The 14,944-nt window shown below is 41.8% G+C and overlaps 1 protein-coding gene across 20 annotated transcripts in view; it reads right to left on the bottom strand.

Annotated features, from left to right (window-relative positions):
- Nucleotides 1–14,944, bottom strand: part of MYT1L (myelin transcription factor 1 like) — a 394,424-nt gene that overhangs the window by 36,931 nt on the left and 342,549 nt on the right. For all 20 annotated transcript variants that reach the window (XM_043510300.1, XM_038397032.2, XM_043510302.1 and 17 more), the window contains one exon: nucleotides 9,146–9,208. In XM_043510300.1, coding sequence (XP_043366235.1) covers nucleotides 9,146–9,208 — 63 coding nt within the window. The remainder of the gene's footprint in view (nucleotides 1–9,145; nucleotides 9,209–14,944) is intronic.

Below are 14,944 nucleotides of genomic sequence, written 5' to 3'. Positions count from 1 at the left end.
ATGGTGGGCTGTGGTCTCAGCCCTTCCTCTGTACTTGCCAGCAGGTGTGTGGCCTTGTGCAACTCACTGTGTGTTTGCCATGTTGTAAACAGAGTTGCCTAGAACTGCTAGGGCACAGGGGCACTGCGCTGTTACAGGCTCACACCTGCATGATTTTTTCTCACTTATGCAACTTCCTAAACAATGCCAATATTGTTCACTATTGACGATGTTCACTCAGGGCTTGAGGGATGCTAATGGCCTTCATTCAGTAGAATCACAGTAATTTAATCAGGAAGGGTGGGGGGTGTTAGAACAGGCACATGGGATGACTGCTGTTGTAATAACTGGGCCTACACATTTACCATTATTGTGAACTCAGCTGTGAAAAGTGAGTGAAAGTTTATAAAGTGTCACAATAACCTATAGCAACAAATGTTGATGGAAAAAGGTTCTAAAGGGAGACAGAAAGATTGAATTAGTTAAAAAGAAAAAAGGTCTACTGATATAACTCAAGGGCCAGGTTGAGATCATGCTTGATGCACAAGAAAAACATGGAACAAGAAATCAGTGAACCAAAATCAGTGAGTTGGAAACTAGGCCTAATTCAGGGGCAAAATAATGAGAGGATGGTCTATTCCACCCATAACTTCCTTATGGGATCCTAAAAAAAAAAAGACTTTGAGGAAAATGCCAACAGACTGCAATTCTGCCTGACTGAAAAATGAGACAAGGGTAATGAGTGAGCTTCACCATTATGGCTGCCACTTCCACCATCTTCTGGGACCCCCGACCTTCTTCATCCTAATCCTGAAATATATCCTGACCAGACTGGGCCAGAGAGAGTAAGCCAGATGACATCGCCACCTCCACCAGCTTTGGCTAAATCCCAAATACCACTTTGGATGTGAGACTTTGGTACTCCCCCTCCCCACGTGTCCTTTCCCTTCCCTATCTTATTTCTTCTTTTTCTTATCTCTCTCCTTTCTCCTTCCGTCTAATAAAGTCTGACTTAGCTGGCCAAGACTACATATATTGCTCTTGGCCTGTGACCAGAGAGGACAACTAAATGCAGTGCCCAAACAGCCCAGTGCTGGTACGAGTTTGCCAGGTCTTGGAGTGGCTGATAAGGCCATGTGCTGATAAGGCCTGTGTTTTTCCGGCAGTGAGATTGCAAGTGAGAGTCAACACCAGAGAGAGATGCTGCATTTTCTATCTTTGCTATTCTTTTCTTTCTCCTGTTGTGTGTGTTTGTCTTAAAGAAAACAGGATCGGACTTTAACAACAGCTCTAGCCCATCAGAACTAACTTCTATTTTCTTCAAAAGGACAGTTGCCTCCATCTCTGATATCTCCTAAAAGACTGTTAAACGAGGGAGGTTTTCCTTTTAAAAACTCTTTCCAGCTAAAGAGAAAGGGAACAAGGATGTTGTTAAAATGAAAGCCTTATTTAATATTGTACTTTACATTTCAGATGCATTAACTGTTTTTCATTCTCTTCTGTATCTTTATTTAAAGGTTAAAAGAATTTTGAATTATGTGTTTGTGTAATCCACACACCTTCTGGGTGTGGTGTTCTGTCTCATCTAGTGGCACCGAGACTACTTAAAGAAAGAGATAAAATGAGTCTGCTCTACAGGCTGAGCTAACAGCCAGTCAGGTTTTAGCTCATGTGGTAGAGGCTCGTGCACTAAGCTCCAGAGATCCCCGGTTCAATCCCACTCGCCGACAAACCCTGAGACATAACATTTGCACTAAGCAGGCTGAGGTCTCTATACCAGTGGCTTTCAGCCAGGGGTACACATACCCCTGTGGGTACACAGAGGTCTTCTAAGGGGTAGATCTAGATATTTGCCTAGTTTTACAACAGGCTATATAAAAAGCACTAGCAAAGTCAGTAAAAACTAAAATTTAATACAGATAAAATGAGAAAGTAAGCATTTTTTGAGTAATAGCATGCTGTGACACTTTTGTATTTTTATGTCTGATTTTGTAAGCAAGTGTTTTTTAAGTCAAGTGAAACTTGGGGTATGCAAAACAAATCAGATTCCTGAAAGGGGCACAGAAGTCTGGAAAGGTTGAGAACCACTGCTCTATACCAAACCCTGAATCTTGTTTCCAACTTTTAATGTTGGACACTGACTGGGTTATATTAACACCTTTAACTCTTTGGGCCCTTTTATTCCCTCTACATTAATACAACAATGCACACACGGAATTGAGCTACACATCAGCTCACAATAGCCCATTGTGGATAGGGGCTTGGTGGTGAGGTAGGGCTACTAGATTCAAATTTAAGCAGACCAAAGGCCACAAACGCTTGAACAGAATTAACACAGGGATCATAGTCCTTATTTCCAGGGCTGGATTAAGTCATAGAAGCGAGGCAGAGTTGCCTTGTGTCTTTTCTGTGGGTTGAGGTATATGCTCTTCCCCCACAACCTCTTCATAGTCCCCTGAATTTCATTCAATGTTATTAATTTCTTTCTTTTTTTTCAAACTGACTAGATGACTTCTGAGACTGGTCACAAGACACTTGCTTTCACTTGTACCATAATGAAAAAGAACCTCAAAATTGCATTAGCAGATTCAGGAAGTTTGGGGGCAAGTGATTTGGCAGAGCACCTTAATACCAATCTTCATAATAATCTGAATTTAAGAGCTCTTTGGTATTTACAGTTGTGTGTACATTACAACAGTGTCAACTGCAATGTGCCCTTCCCGTTATTTAGTTCTATATGATTTGAGCTCCTTTGCTCTATGTATTGTACAGACAGCTGCAGCAGCACAGGAGCTAGCAAACAGATCTCTAAACAGGGGAGTTTGAGTGGGAGTTCTGTTGGAGGAGAAGGTAGTTGTACTTGGTTTTGTATTTTTAGTATTTGTATTTGTGTGTGTGTGTGTAGGGGTTTTGTGCTGGGAGAGCAGCTGAGCCTGATTAGGGGGTGGGGCTTTGTGCTGAGAGAGCAGCTGAGCCCTGCCTAGGGGGTGGGGCTTCTGACTAGGGGCCCTATAAAGGTAGCCAGCCAGTCAGGCAGTGGCACAGACAGCTGCAGCGGCACAGGAGCTAGTAAACAGAGCTCTAAACAGGGGAGTTTGGATTGTGGTGCTTGTTTTGGGTTTGCTTTTGCTGGGGGGGTGGTCTTTTTGGTGTGGCTTGTGTTTCCCAGATTAACAGGATTTAGGTGGGAAGGAGATGACAGATACAGAGGCAGCTGTGGGAATGACTCCTGTAGTGGAAGACACATTGAGGATGACTGGATGTGGAAGCTGTGGTATGTACATGATCCTGGAGGGGGGAACCGGTAAGAGTTTTTTCTGCATGAAATGCCGTCTGATAGAGCTGATGGAGGAAAAGATCCGAGGTTTGGAGATGCAGGTGGAAAGTCTGGTTGAGTTTAGGAAGGGGTTTGAGCAGATGATGGAGCAAAGATATGAGGTATCTGAAGGGAAAAGCTCAGACTCACGGATGGAAGCAGGGCTGGGGAATTTTGAGGGGAGACTGGATGAGGAAAGTGGTCAGTGGAAACATGTGACTCAAAGAACCAGGCAGAGAAAAAGATGGGCTAGTGAAGGAGAAACAGAGCTTAGGAACAGGTTTGCAGAGTTGGAAAATGAAGAAGGTAGTCGCTGAAGGTGGAAGGGTAAGGGAGAAGAGAGGCTAGCCCTACAGAAAAAGGGGAAGAGTCACGGGAGACTACACCAAATATGAGCCCCAGGAGGATACAGGATGGGTTGAAGAAGATTGTAAGGGAAAATAGGAATGGAAAGAACTTGCAGCCAGAGAGAACAGGGGAGACACTGGAGAATAGCACTGTCACCAGGAAAAGGCAGGTCTATGTGATCGGGGACTCTTTATTGAGAAGAATAGACAGGCCTGTAACTAGAGCTGATCCTGAGAATAGAAGGGTGTGCTGTCTTCCGGGTGCTAAGATACGGGATGTAGACCTGAGGTTGAAAAGGATCCTAAAGGGAGCGGGAAAGAATCCCCTAATTATCCTTCATGTGGGAACAAATGATATGGCTAGATTCTCGCTGGAAAGTATTAAGGGAGACTATGCTAGGCTGGGGAAGATGCTTAAGGAAATTGAGGCTCAGGTGATCTTTAGCGGGATCCTTCCTGTTCCTAGAGAAGGGCAACAAAGGTCTGACAAGATTATGACTGTCAACAGATGGCTTAGGCAGTGGTGCTATAAGGAGGGCTTTGGGATGTATGACCACTGGGAGGCATTCACGGACAGAGGTCAGTTCTCTCGGGATGGACTTCATCTCAGTAGGGAAAGAAATAGACTTCTAGGATCGAGGCTGGCACAACTGATAAAGAGAGCTTTAAACTAGGAATTGGGGGGAGATGGATGGGAGATGTCCAGAAAATCTCCACGCCAGATTTTAGCATTGAGAGGGAAGAAGATGAAGTAAGAATGGATACAGCCGTGGGTAGGAGAATGTATATAAGGAGTGAGGGCGGTGTGGATACTAGTCTAATAGGTTATATTGGATGTAGAATGACTGTGCCTAATAGGGTACAAAATGTGAGCGAGGCCAAACAGCAAAAATTAAGATGTTTGTACACCAATGCGAGGAGTCTAGGTAACAAAATGGAGGAACTAGAGCTACTGGTGCAGGAAGTGAAACCAGATATCATAGGGATAACAGAAACATGGTGGAATAGTAGTCATGACTGGACTACAGGTATTGAAGGGTATGTGCTCTTTAGGAAAGACAGAAACAAAGGTAAAGGGGGTGGAGTAGCATTGTATATCAATGATGAGGTAGAATGTAAAGAAATAAGAAGCGATGCAATGGATAAGACAGAGTCTGTCTGGGCAAAAATTACATTGGGGAAGAAAACTAGTAAAGCCTCTCCTACGATAGTGCTTGGGGTGTGCTATAGACCTCTGGGATCTAATTTGGATATGGATAGAGCCCTTTTTAATGTCTTTAATAAAGTAAATACTAATGGAAACTGCGTGATCATGGGAGACTTTAACTTCCCAGATATAGACTGGAGGACCAGTGCTAGTAATAATAATAGGGCTCAGATTTTCCTAGATGCGATAGCTGATGGATTCCTTCATCAAGTAGTTGCTGAACCGACTAGAGGGGATGCCATTTTAGATTTAATTTTGGTGAGTAGCGAGGACCTCATAGAAGAAATGGTTGTAGGGGACAATCTTGGCTCAAGTGATCATGAGCTAATTCAGTTCAAACTAAATGGAAGGATTAACAAAAATAAATCTGCAACTAGGGTTTTTGATTTCAAAAGGGCTGACTTTCAAAATTAAGGAAATTAGTTAGGGAAGTGGATTGGACTGAAGAACTTATGGATCTAAAGGTAGAGGAGGCCTGGGATTACTTTAAATCAAAACTGCAGAAGCTATCGGAAGCCTGTATCCCAAGAAAGGGGAAAAAATTCATAGGAAGGAGTTGTAGACCAAGCTGGATGAGCAAGCATCTTAGAGAGGTGATTAAGAAGAAGCAGAAAGCATACAGGGAGTGGAAGATGGGAGGGATCAGCAAGGAAAGCTACCTAATTGAGGTCAGAACATGTAGGGATCAAGTGAGACAGGCTAAAAGTCGAGTAGAGTTGGATCTTGCAAAGGGAATTAAAACCAATAGTAAACGGTTCTATAGCCATATAAATAAGAAGAAAACTAAGAAGGAAGAAGTGGGGCCGCTTAACACTGAGGATGGAGTGGAGGTTAAAGATAATCTAGGCATGGCCCAATATCTAAACAAATACTTTGCCTCAGTCTTTAATAAGGCTAAAGAGGATCTTGGGGATAATGGTAGCATGACAAATGGGAAGGAGGATATAGAGGTAGATATTACCATATCAGAGGTAGAAGCGAAACTGAAACAGCTTAATGGGACTAAATCGCGGGGCCCAGATAATCTTCATCCAAGAATATTAAAGGAATTGGCACCTGAAATTGCAAGCCCATTAGCAAGAATTTTTAATGAATCTGTAACTCAGGAATAGTACCGAATGATTGGAGAATTGCTAATATAGTTCCTATTTTTAAGAAAGGAAAAAAAAGTGATCCGGGTAACTACAGGCCAGTTAGTTTGACATCTGTAGTATGCAAGGTCCTGGAAAAAATTTTGAAGGAGAAATTAGTTAAGGACATTGAAGTCAATGGTGAATGGGACAAAATACAACATGGTTTTACAAAAGGTAGATCGTGCCAAACCAACCTAATCTCCTTTTTTGAAAAAGTAACAGATTTTTTAGATAAAGGAAATGCAGTGGATCTAATTTACCTAGATTTCAGTAAGGCATTTGATACCGTGCCACATGGGGAATTATTAGTTAAATTGGAGAAGATGGGGATCAATATGAACATCAGAAGGTGGATAAGGAATTGGTTAAAGGGGAGACTGCAACGGGTCCTACTGAAAGGCGAACTGTCAGGTTGGAGGGAGGTTACCAGTGGAGTTCCTCAGGGATCGGTTTTGGGACCAATCTTATTTAATCTTTTTATTACTGACCTTGGCACAAAAAGTGGGAGTGTGCTAATAAAGTTTGCAGATGATACAAAGCTGGGAGGTATTGCCAAATCGGAGAAGGATCGGGATATTATACAGGAGGATCTGGATGACCTTGTAAAATGGAGTAATAGTAATAGGATGAAATTTAATAGTGAGAAGTGTAAGGTTATGCATTTAGGAATTAATAACAAGAATTTTAGTTATAAGCTGGGGACGCATCAATTAGAAGTAACGGAAGAGGAGAAGGACCTTGGAGTATTGGTTGATCATAGGATGACTATGAGCTGCCAATGTGATATGGCTGTGAAAAAAGCTAATGCGGTTTTGGGATGCATCAGGAGAGGCATTTCCAGTAGGGATAAGGAGGTTTTAGTACCGTTATACAAGGCACTGGTGAGACCTCACCTAGAATACTGTGTGCAGTTCTGGTCTCCCATGTTTAAAAAGGATGAATTCAAACTGGAGCAGGTACAGAGAAGGGCTACTAGGATGATCCGAGGAATGGAAAACTTGTCTTATGAAAGGAGACTTAAGGAGCTTGGCTTGTTTAGCCTAACTAAAAGAAGGTTGAGGGGAGATATGATTGTTCTCTATAAATATATCAGAGGGATAAATACAGGAGAGGGAGAGGAATTATTTCAGCTCAGCACCAATGTGGACACAAGAACAAATGGGTATAAACTGGCCACCAGGAAGTTTAGACTTGAAATCAGACGAAGGTTTTTAACCATCAGAGGAGTGAAGTTTTGGAATAGCCTTCCAAGGGAAGCAGTGGGGGCAAAAGATCTATCTGGCTTTAAGATTCTACTCGATAAGTTTATGGAGGAGATGGTATGATGGGATAATGGGATTTTGGTAAGTAATTGATCTTTAAATATTCAGGGTAAATAGGCCAAATCCCCTGAGATGGGATATTAGATGGATGGGATCTGAGTTACTATAGAAAATTCTTTCCTGGGTATCTGGCTGGTGAATCTTGCCCATATGCTCAGGGTTTAGCTGATCGCCATATTTGGGGTCGGGAAGGAATTTTCCTCCAGGGCAGATTGGAGAGGCCCTGGAGGTTTTTCGCCTTCCTCTGTAGCATGGGGCATGGTTGACTTGAGGGAGGCTTCTCTGCACCTTGAAGTCTTTGAACCATGATTTAAGGACTTCAATAGCTCAGACATGGGTGAGGTTTTTCACAGGAGTGGGTGGGTGAGATTCTGTGGCCTGCGCTGTGCAGGAGGTCGGACTAGATGATCAGAATGGTCCCTTCTGACCTTAGTATCTATGAATCTATGAATCTATTGTACTGATCTTCATTTTAGGTTATCTGTGCTAATGAAACATTAAAAAAAACATCTAATGCAACTCCCTTACCCAGCAAGTTAGAGTTTTCCAACCTGCTGTTCAAGATCTTTAAAAAATGCTACTGTACATTTAGATTGTGTTGCTTTTTCAGTTAAAATCAAAAGGTAAGTAATAGAGTACATTTTTAAAGCATTTAAGTGACACAGGCACCTAAGACCCATTTTCAAAAGTGACTTAGACACATAGGAGCCTAAGGGCTTGTGTACACTTAAAATGCTACAATGGCACAGCGGCACCATTACTGCTGTAGTGCTTCAATGTAGTCACTACTACCCCGGTGTAGTTAATCCATAGCCCTGAGAGGTGGTAGCTAGGATGACAGAATAATTCTGTTTACACCACGGATTAGGGCAGTTTACTACGTCTCTCAGGGGTGGGGATTTTTCACACCCCTGAGAGATGTAGCTATAACAATGTAAATTCCTAGTGAAGATCTGACCTTTCTTATTGACTTTCAATGAGATTTAGACCCTAAATCCCTAAAAGCTAGATTTTTAAATGTACTTAGGCGCCAAAAAATGCAGCTAGGTCCCTAGTGGAATTTTTAAAAAGCAACTAGACTTTTAAATCCTACAAGGTACTTATCTGCATCATTAGGTGCCCACATACCTTTAAAATCTGGCCATCAGTCATTTTGAAAATGTGATTTAGGCTCCTAACTCACTTAGGTGATTTTAAACTTTTTACACCTTGTCTTTTTTAAGGTAATCTTTATTTTTGAAATTAAATAATTTTTAAAGGGAATTTAATCATTATTGTGATTTAGTTGTCATTTGTCCTGAACCCAATTCCTTCATGTCTGTGTTTCAATGATGTTTTGGTTTTAACCTACTTTTCTCACTTACTCCAGTTTTACACTGCTGTACCTCTACTGGCTTCAACAGACTTCCTGCTGGTTTGCACCTATGTGAGCAGATAATCAGGCCCAACAGCATTAACTTTAATAGGAGCAGGTATTGGCTATCCTACTAACCCTAGGCCAGACATCATCAGGTACATTCCTGTAACTACATATAAAGCAGCTTTTCTCACCTTACTGAGTTTCATACACATGAATGGAGGTGGCACTAACTACTCAGCATCTACCACTCCCTAGTTACTATACTACCATAGTATCTTCTCTTCTGGGAATGGGAAGATACTATTGTTACCTTGATCTATAAATGCCGCATTTCCCTCAGCAGCTCATGCAAATGATGATGATAAAAGTTTAATCAGGCACAGGTGACAGATTCGCGCTCTCCGCACCCCAGGTCCCTTTACCATTTTGTAATCCAATTGAAACATACATGACTTAAAGACCAAAAACTCTCTTTACATACCTTCGATGTGAAGCATAATTCCCAGTAATGTGCCCAGAGCCATCGCAACCAGGGGTGGGACACCTAAAATAAATTAAAAAAAAAATATTAAATGGAGTAATTTCCTTGGAAGAAATAAAACACATCCATTAACTGCCCATCAAAAACTCCCTGCTTGGGATGTCGTTTCCACAGGTGCCAGCCAGGGAGACCCCTGCGGGCTTCTTTGGCTCTGCCTCCTCAGAGCTTAATCCCAAAGCAGGGGGTGGAAAAGCTCTCTTTGCATGCAAGCAGAAAGCTGTTTGCTTCCAGGTCACCTCCCCACTCAGACAGCATCTGGCCAATGCTGGCATTAGAAGATGTGCAAGGGATTTCTGCAGCTAATTAGCAGCAGCCAGATGTCACCTCACCACAGCCACTGAATATTGAAACAGGTCAGGCCTGTGCTATATTTCCATTTACTAAAACAAGGATAACTTTACATGTTGGGCATCCTGCTACCAAGTATGGTTATGGCTGTAGCCCACTGCACGCAGTTTCATACAACCTGATCTCTTTTTACTAGAAGAAAAGCCTCTGAGAGGCCAGGAATGCAGGCAAGAGGGGGGAAAAGAATACTGCCCTCTTGTGGTCAAATTGCAACCTAACTAACAAACTGGACAAAAGAGCCATTAATGTAATCATGTCCTGGAGAATTTCTAATGACTGTACAGTATTTTAATGATTATAGAAAAAGGTTCTACACAGAAGACAGGCATGTATGCTACAGAATAAATTAAATTAGAAAGTTTAATTAAAATAAACAGCGTGTATTTGAATTTCTGGACTTGACCTCATAAGACATATTACCTACTACAACAAGTGTAATGAATTAAAAGAAGCGAAACTACTTTATGTAATACAATCAGACAAATACTATACATTTCCAAGACACACTAACTTTGTGCATTTCTGGACTTCTAACTGTTCTTTAAGAATTCAGTTCAGGAAAGCATCATATTCAGGCAAGTGTTGAAGCATTGTTTAAGTCCCAGTGTGCTTAAGTCTGATCTACCAGTTAAGCACATGCTTAAGTGCTTTCCTGAAGGGAGGCCTAAACTCATACAGATGAGTCCTTTCTCACAAAGGTTTCTGGGGAAATCTAAAACCTTCATAAACTCAAATATTCAAATAACCAGGAACTTCGGTGTTCTGGAACTCCTATGTCCCGTAAGGCTGAAATTAAATTTCTGTGGAGCTCAAAATCACCTCCGACTGTTGTGGAGCTTCATAGGACTGAAGGTTCAAAGGTATTTGGCACAATCCTCAGGGACACAAATTAAACTAGAGTTTCTATTAACTGGAGTTGGGATACACTCTGCACCTGGCAGTGAATTAACTGACTGTGATAGTGATGAAGAGGCAAGCGACGAGAGATGATACAACCAGAAATAAAACAAGTAGCCAGCAAGATTTTGTTTCTGATGGACTTTCAGGACACATTTACACATGAACTGAAACAGAAATCACTAAAGTATTTGTAAATCACACCTTTTAGTTATTCTGATTCCAGTCTATGTGTAGAAAATAGAGTTTTCGATTAAGAGTGTCCAATTTCAGTATACTGTAATTGAATTAGTTAAAAATAATTTAAATTAGTAAAAAAAGAACAGGGAGTTCTTTTTCTGAAACAAGTGTCCATACACAGACTTGCAACAAATGAACTAAAAGGGTGAATTACAACCACTTCAGTTGCCTTGGTTTCAGTTACTATTCAGATAAATTCTTCTATATTTTCTGAGTCTTTAATAAATAGAAGCATTCCTCATAATAAACAAATGTATATTTTAGATATTATTAATTCACATAATATTCCTGAAAACTATAACTAATTAAGGCATCCTTAATTTAACCATGAAGCAATTTAATGTAACTAGAAACAGTATTTGGCATACAACTGGATTTTTAAAAAATGACTGTATTAATGGCAAAAAGTGAATACACAGCAAACATATTATACATTAAAATTAAGCTCTTTTCCCCCTTCATAAATGGAAGAGAATGAAACTTTTCAAACTGATTCATCCTGCTACAGATGTTCTTTACAGAATGTTATTTTTCAGAAACTATTAATGTTTAAGTTTCAAAGTAGTTGAAAATTGAGGCTCTGGCCTGGTCTACACGACATAACTAGGTTGATGTAAGGCAGCTTATGTCACTCTAATTATGTCAGGGCTTGTCTACGCTGGCAATTAACAGTGCTGCAACTTTCTTGCTCCGGGGTGTGAAAAAACACTCCCCCCCTCCCCCTCGAGCTCAGCAACTTGCAGCGCTGTAAAGTGCCAGTGTAGACCGTGTCCCAATGCTGGAAGCTATGCTCCTCATTGAGGTGGGTTTTTTTAGAGTGCTCAGAGAACAGGGAGTGCCCTACTACCCCGACATAATAACTCTACCTCCACAAGAGGCGTAGGTTTGATATCGGTGTAATTAGGGCGACACAATGTCTGTATAGACACGGGATGCTTTACATTGACTGTTGGTTAGAGCCCTCAAATTGACAAGAAAGCTGGCCCGCCTGGCTCCCCACTTCCCGCTCAGGGAAGCGAGAAGTCCGGGCGGCTTCCCCTGTTCCTGAAGGGGAACAGGAAGGCAAGAGGCCAGGGTGGCTGCGCCTGCCCCCCCCCCCCACTCCCAGCTGGGGTCAGGGAGTCAAGAGCCCGGGGGCAGCTGGGCTCCCGGTGAGGAGCCATGTGGAGCTGAGAGCTCTGGCTCTCAGCCCCTCCCTCACACTGCCCCTCTTCAGTTGTTGGTAACGCTCAAGGGAAGGACACGCACCAGCAACAGAAGGAGGGTATTGTGGATATCAGCCACCACAGTAATTACTAACATAGGTCAACTTAAGTCTGTAGTGTAGACATGCCCTATGAAAATTCATTTGTGTAAAACTTCACTTCTTTCTATTCACTTCATAGGAAAGAGCTTATGAATAAAGATGTCGGCAATCTATATGTGCTAAGAACCTGGTGGAATATCATAGGTTTATTGCACTCAAGTAAGTTTCTTAGAACCAGAACAACTCTGGGTGAGCAGGAAGGCAATATATTACTCAAATAGTGGTGATTGCAGATGCTGCCTGCAAAAAGCAGGAGAAAAAGTGTGATGGATTTTCAGTGCTGGCCTAACTCTGCTTCTACTGAAGTCAACGGGAACTGAATTAGACCAGCACTGTACACATTTTCAAATCCCATTCTATATCTTTAGAGAGAGAAGGTTCACATATAATGCTCACAAGCAATCTTCCTACACTTTCAGAAAAAGTGTTAGCCTGTATTATAAGATACACAGGTATCTAGCTCTTCCCAGGACTCATGCATACATGGGAAGGGGAAGGAAGGAAGGCAGGCAGGAGATGCCTTCTCCCATGCTCAGACATGCTTTACTTGGTGTATTCAAGGCTGGAAATGCTAACAGGAGCCCCTTGGGCTTGGGCAACTACTGGGTGTAGCATAATAACTGGCTCCTGCACAAGAATTCTGCATGGGAAGGGGCTATCTATTTTGTAAACTATTGTATTAAGCATTATTGGTTCTTATGTGTTTGTACAGCACCAGGCACACAGTGATCCTGATCTTGGCTGAGACCTATAAACAATGCAGTGATACAAATAATAAATCTAATGATGATCTCTAGGTATGATATGCAAACCTATCTCACCTTATTCTTGCTAGTTTGTAAGCAATTAAAGGCCAAATTCTGCTTGAGGCTGCACTTGTGTATCCCCACTAAAGTTACTGGGGATGCACAGATGGAGGTGAGAGTTTGGCCCTACGTTAGGCTGCAACTTCCTTTCTCAACAGTAACACAATTGGGGGTTCTCCCCATGCCTCATACCAGACACAGATAACTAGCACACACATTCTGGAGTGTGTAACTGTTTTAGATAGTGGACATTTTAAGTTTAAAACATTAAATGATTAATGAACAGGATTAAAAATGATCCCATTTTAATACCTTATTTGTAAATATTTAGTTTTTTAAATTTAATTTTAATTTAATTTAATTTAGAGAACTGGGCTCAGGAAATCTGGGTTCTACTCTTGGCTCAGTCACTGGCCTGAATTACCTTGGGAAAGTCAATTCATCAATCTGTGCCTCACTTTCCCCATCTATAAAATTCATGTATGGAGATTGCTTCTTCTGTAAAGTGCTTTGAGACTGGCAAATAAAAAGCACCAAATAAGGGCTAAGCGCTACTATTATTCTTTCACAGGTATCACAGCCTCTGTACTTTGGTCAGTTTCTCTTCCTGTCAGAGTCAATTACTTCAATGGAATCTAGATCAGCCCCCTAAAGATACCATCCCATGGGAGTGGGCCCTTCATTGTCCCATTAGTTAAATGTTTGGGCTGAAAGTGTCTTCAGACTTGCTTTGAATGTCCCCTCCACTTAGGTGAGATAGGAGAGCACAGATCCATTCAGCTTCCCCATTAGAGCTGCCCGTGGAACCTAGAGTTCCCTTCCTCATTTATCCAAGAGATCAGCAGGGTTGGGAGGCCAAAGCCTCCTCCATAGACCTTCTATCCACTCTCCCTGAGGGTGCAATATGATAGAAATGGCACATGGTGAGTTTCCAGGGCCTTTTCTTAGGCTCCCACAGGGTATCTCCACAGGCAAGTATGATTTGCCCTTAACTAACAGGATTTGTAAGCAGCACTAATCTTTTTCTTGAAGTTAAACCCTTGCATGTCCCCATTTGGACACTTATTTCGATGGAAGAGTGGCTTATATGAGTTTAACTTAAACTGACTCCTAATCGACATAAGCTAAACCAAAATAAATCTTCAACTGAACTGAACTAAGAGTGTTCACACAGCAGTTTGTACCAATCTAACTAAATCAGTTTAAAAATCACACCTTTAGTTAAACCAGTTCAGCTTTCTCCTGTAGACAAGGCTGTATGCTTTTAGAAAGGTCTTTCAAATACTGATTTCAGCACTATAATGTTTGTGTAGATTATGCACAGAGATTTAATGAATCAGAAAAACAGACTTTGACTCCTTCAGGGAACTGATGGGCAGGATCCCCTGGGAGGCTAATATGAGGGGAAAAAGGAGTCCAGGAGAAGTGGCTGTATTTTAAAGAAGCCTTATTGAAGGTGCAAGAACAAACCATCCTGATGTGCAGAAAGAACAGCATATATGGCAGGCAACAAGCTTGGCTTAACAGAGAAATTGTCGGTGAGTTTAAACACAAAAAGGAAGCTTATAAGAAGTGGAAACTTGGACAAATGACTAGGAAGGAATATAAAAATATTGCTCGAGCATGGAAGGGTGTAATTGGGAAGGTCAAAGCACAACTGGAGTTGTAGCTAGCAAGGGATGTGAAGGGTAACAAGAAGGGTTTCTACAGGTGTCTACAGCAACAAGAAGTAGGTCAGGGGTAGTGTTGGACCCTTACTGAATGGGGGAGGCAACTTAGTGACAGATGACATGGAAAAAACTGAAGTACTCAATGCTTTTTTTGCCTCAGTCTTCACAGACAAGGTCAGCTCCCAGACTGCTGCACTGGGCAGCACAGTATGGGGTGGAGGTGAGCAGCCCCCAGTGGTGAAAGAACAGGTTAAGAACTATTTAGAAAAGCTGGACATACACAAGTCCATGGGGCTGGTTGCAATGCATCCGAGGGTGCTGAGGGAGTAGGCTGATGTGGTTGCAGAGTCATTGGCCATTGTTTTTGAAAACTCATGGTGATCTGGGGAGGTCCTGGATGATTTGAAAAAGGCAAACATAGTGCCCATCTTTTAAAAAGGGAAGAAGGAGAATCCAGGGAACTACAGACCAG

This window comes from Dermochelys coriacea, chromosome 3, assembly GCF_009764565.3.
Source record: "Dermochelys coriacea isolate rDerCor1 chromosome 3, rDerCor1.pri.v4, whole genome shotgun sequence".
Classification (NCBI taxonomy): domain Eukaryota; kingdom Metazoa; phylum Chordata; order Testudines; family Dermochelyidae; genus Dermochelys; species Dermochelys coriacea.
The sequence above is the reverse complement of the archived record's forward strand: the minus strand, read 5'-3'. Positions and strand labels throughout refer to the sequence as shown.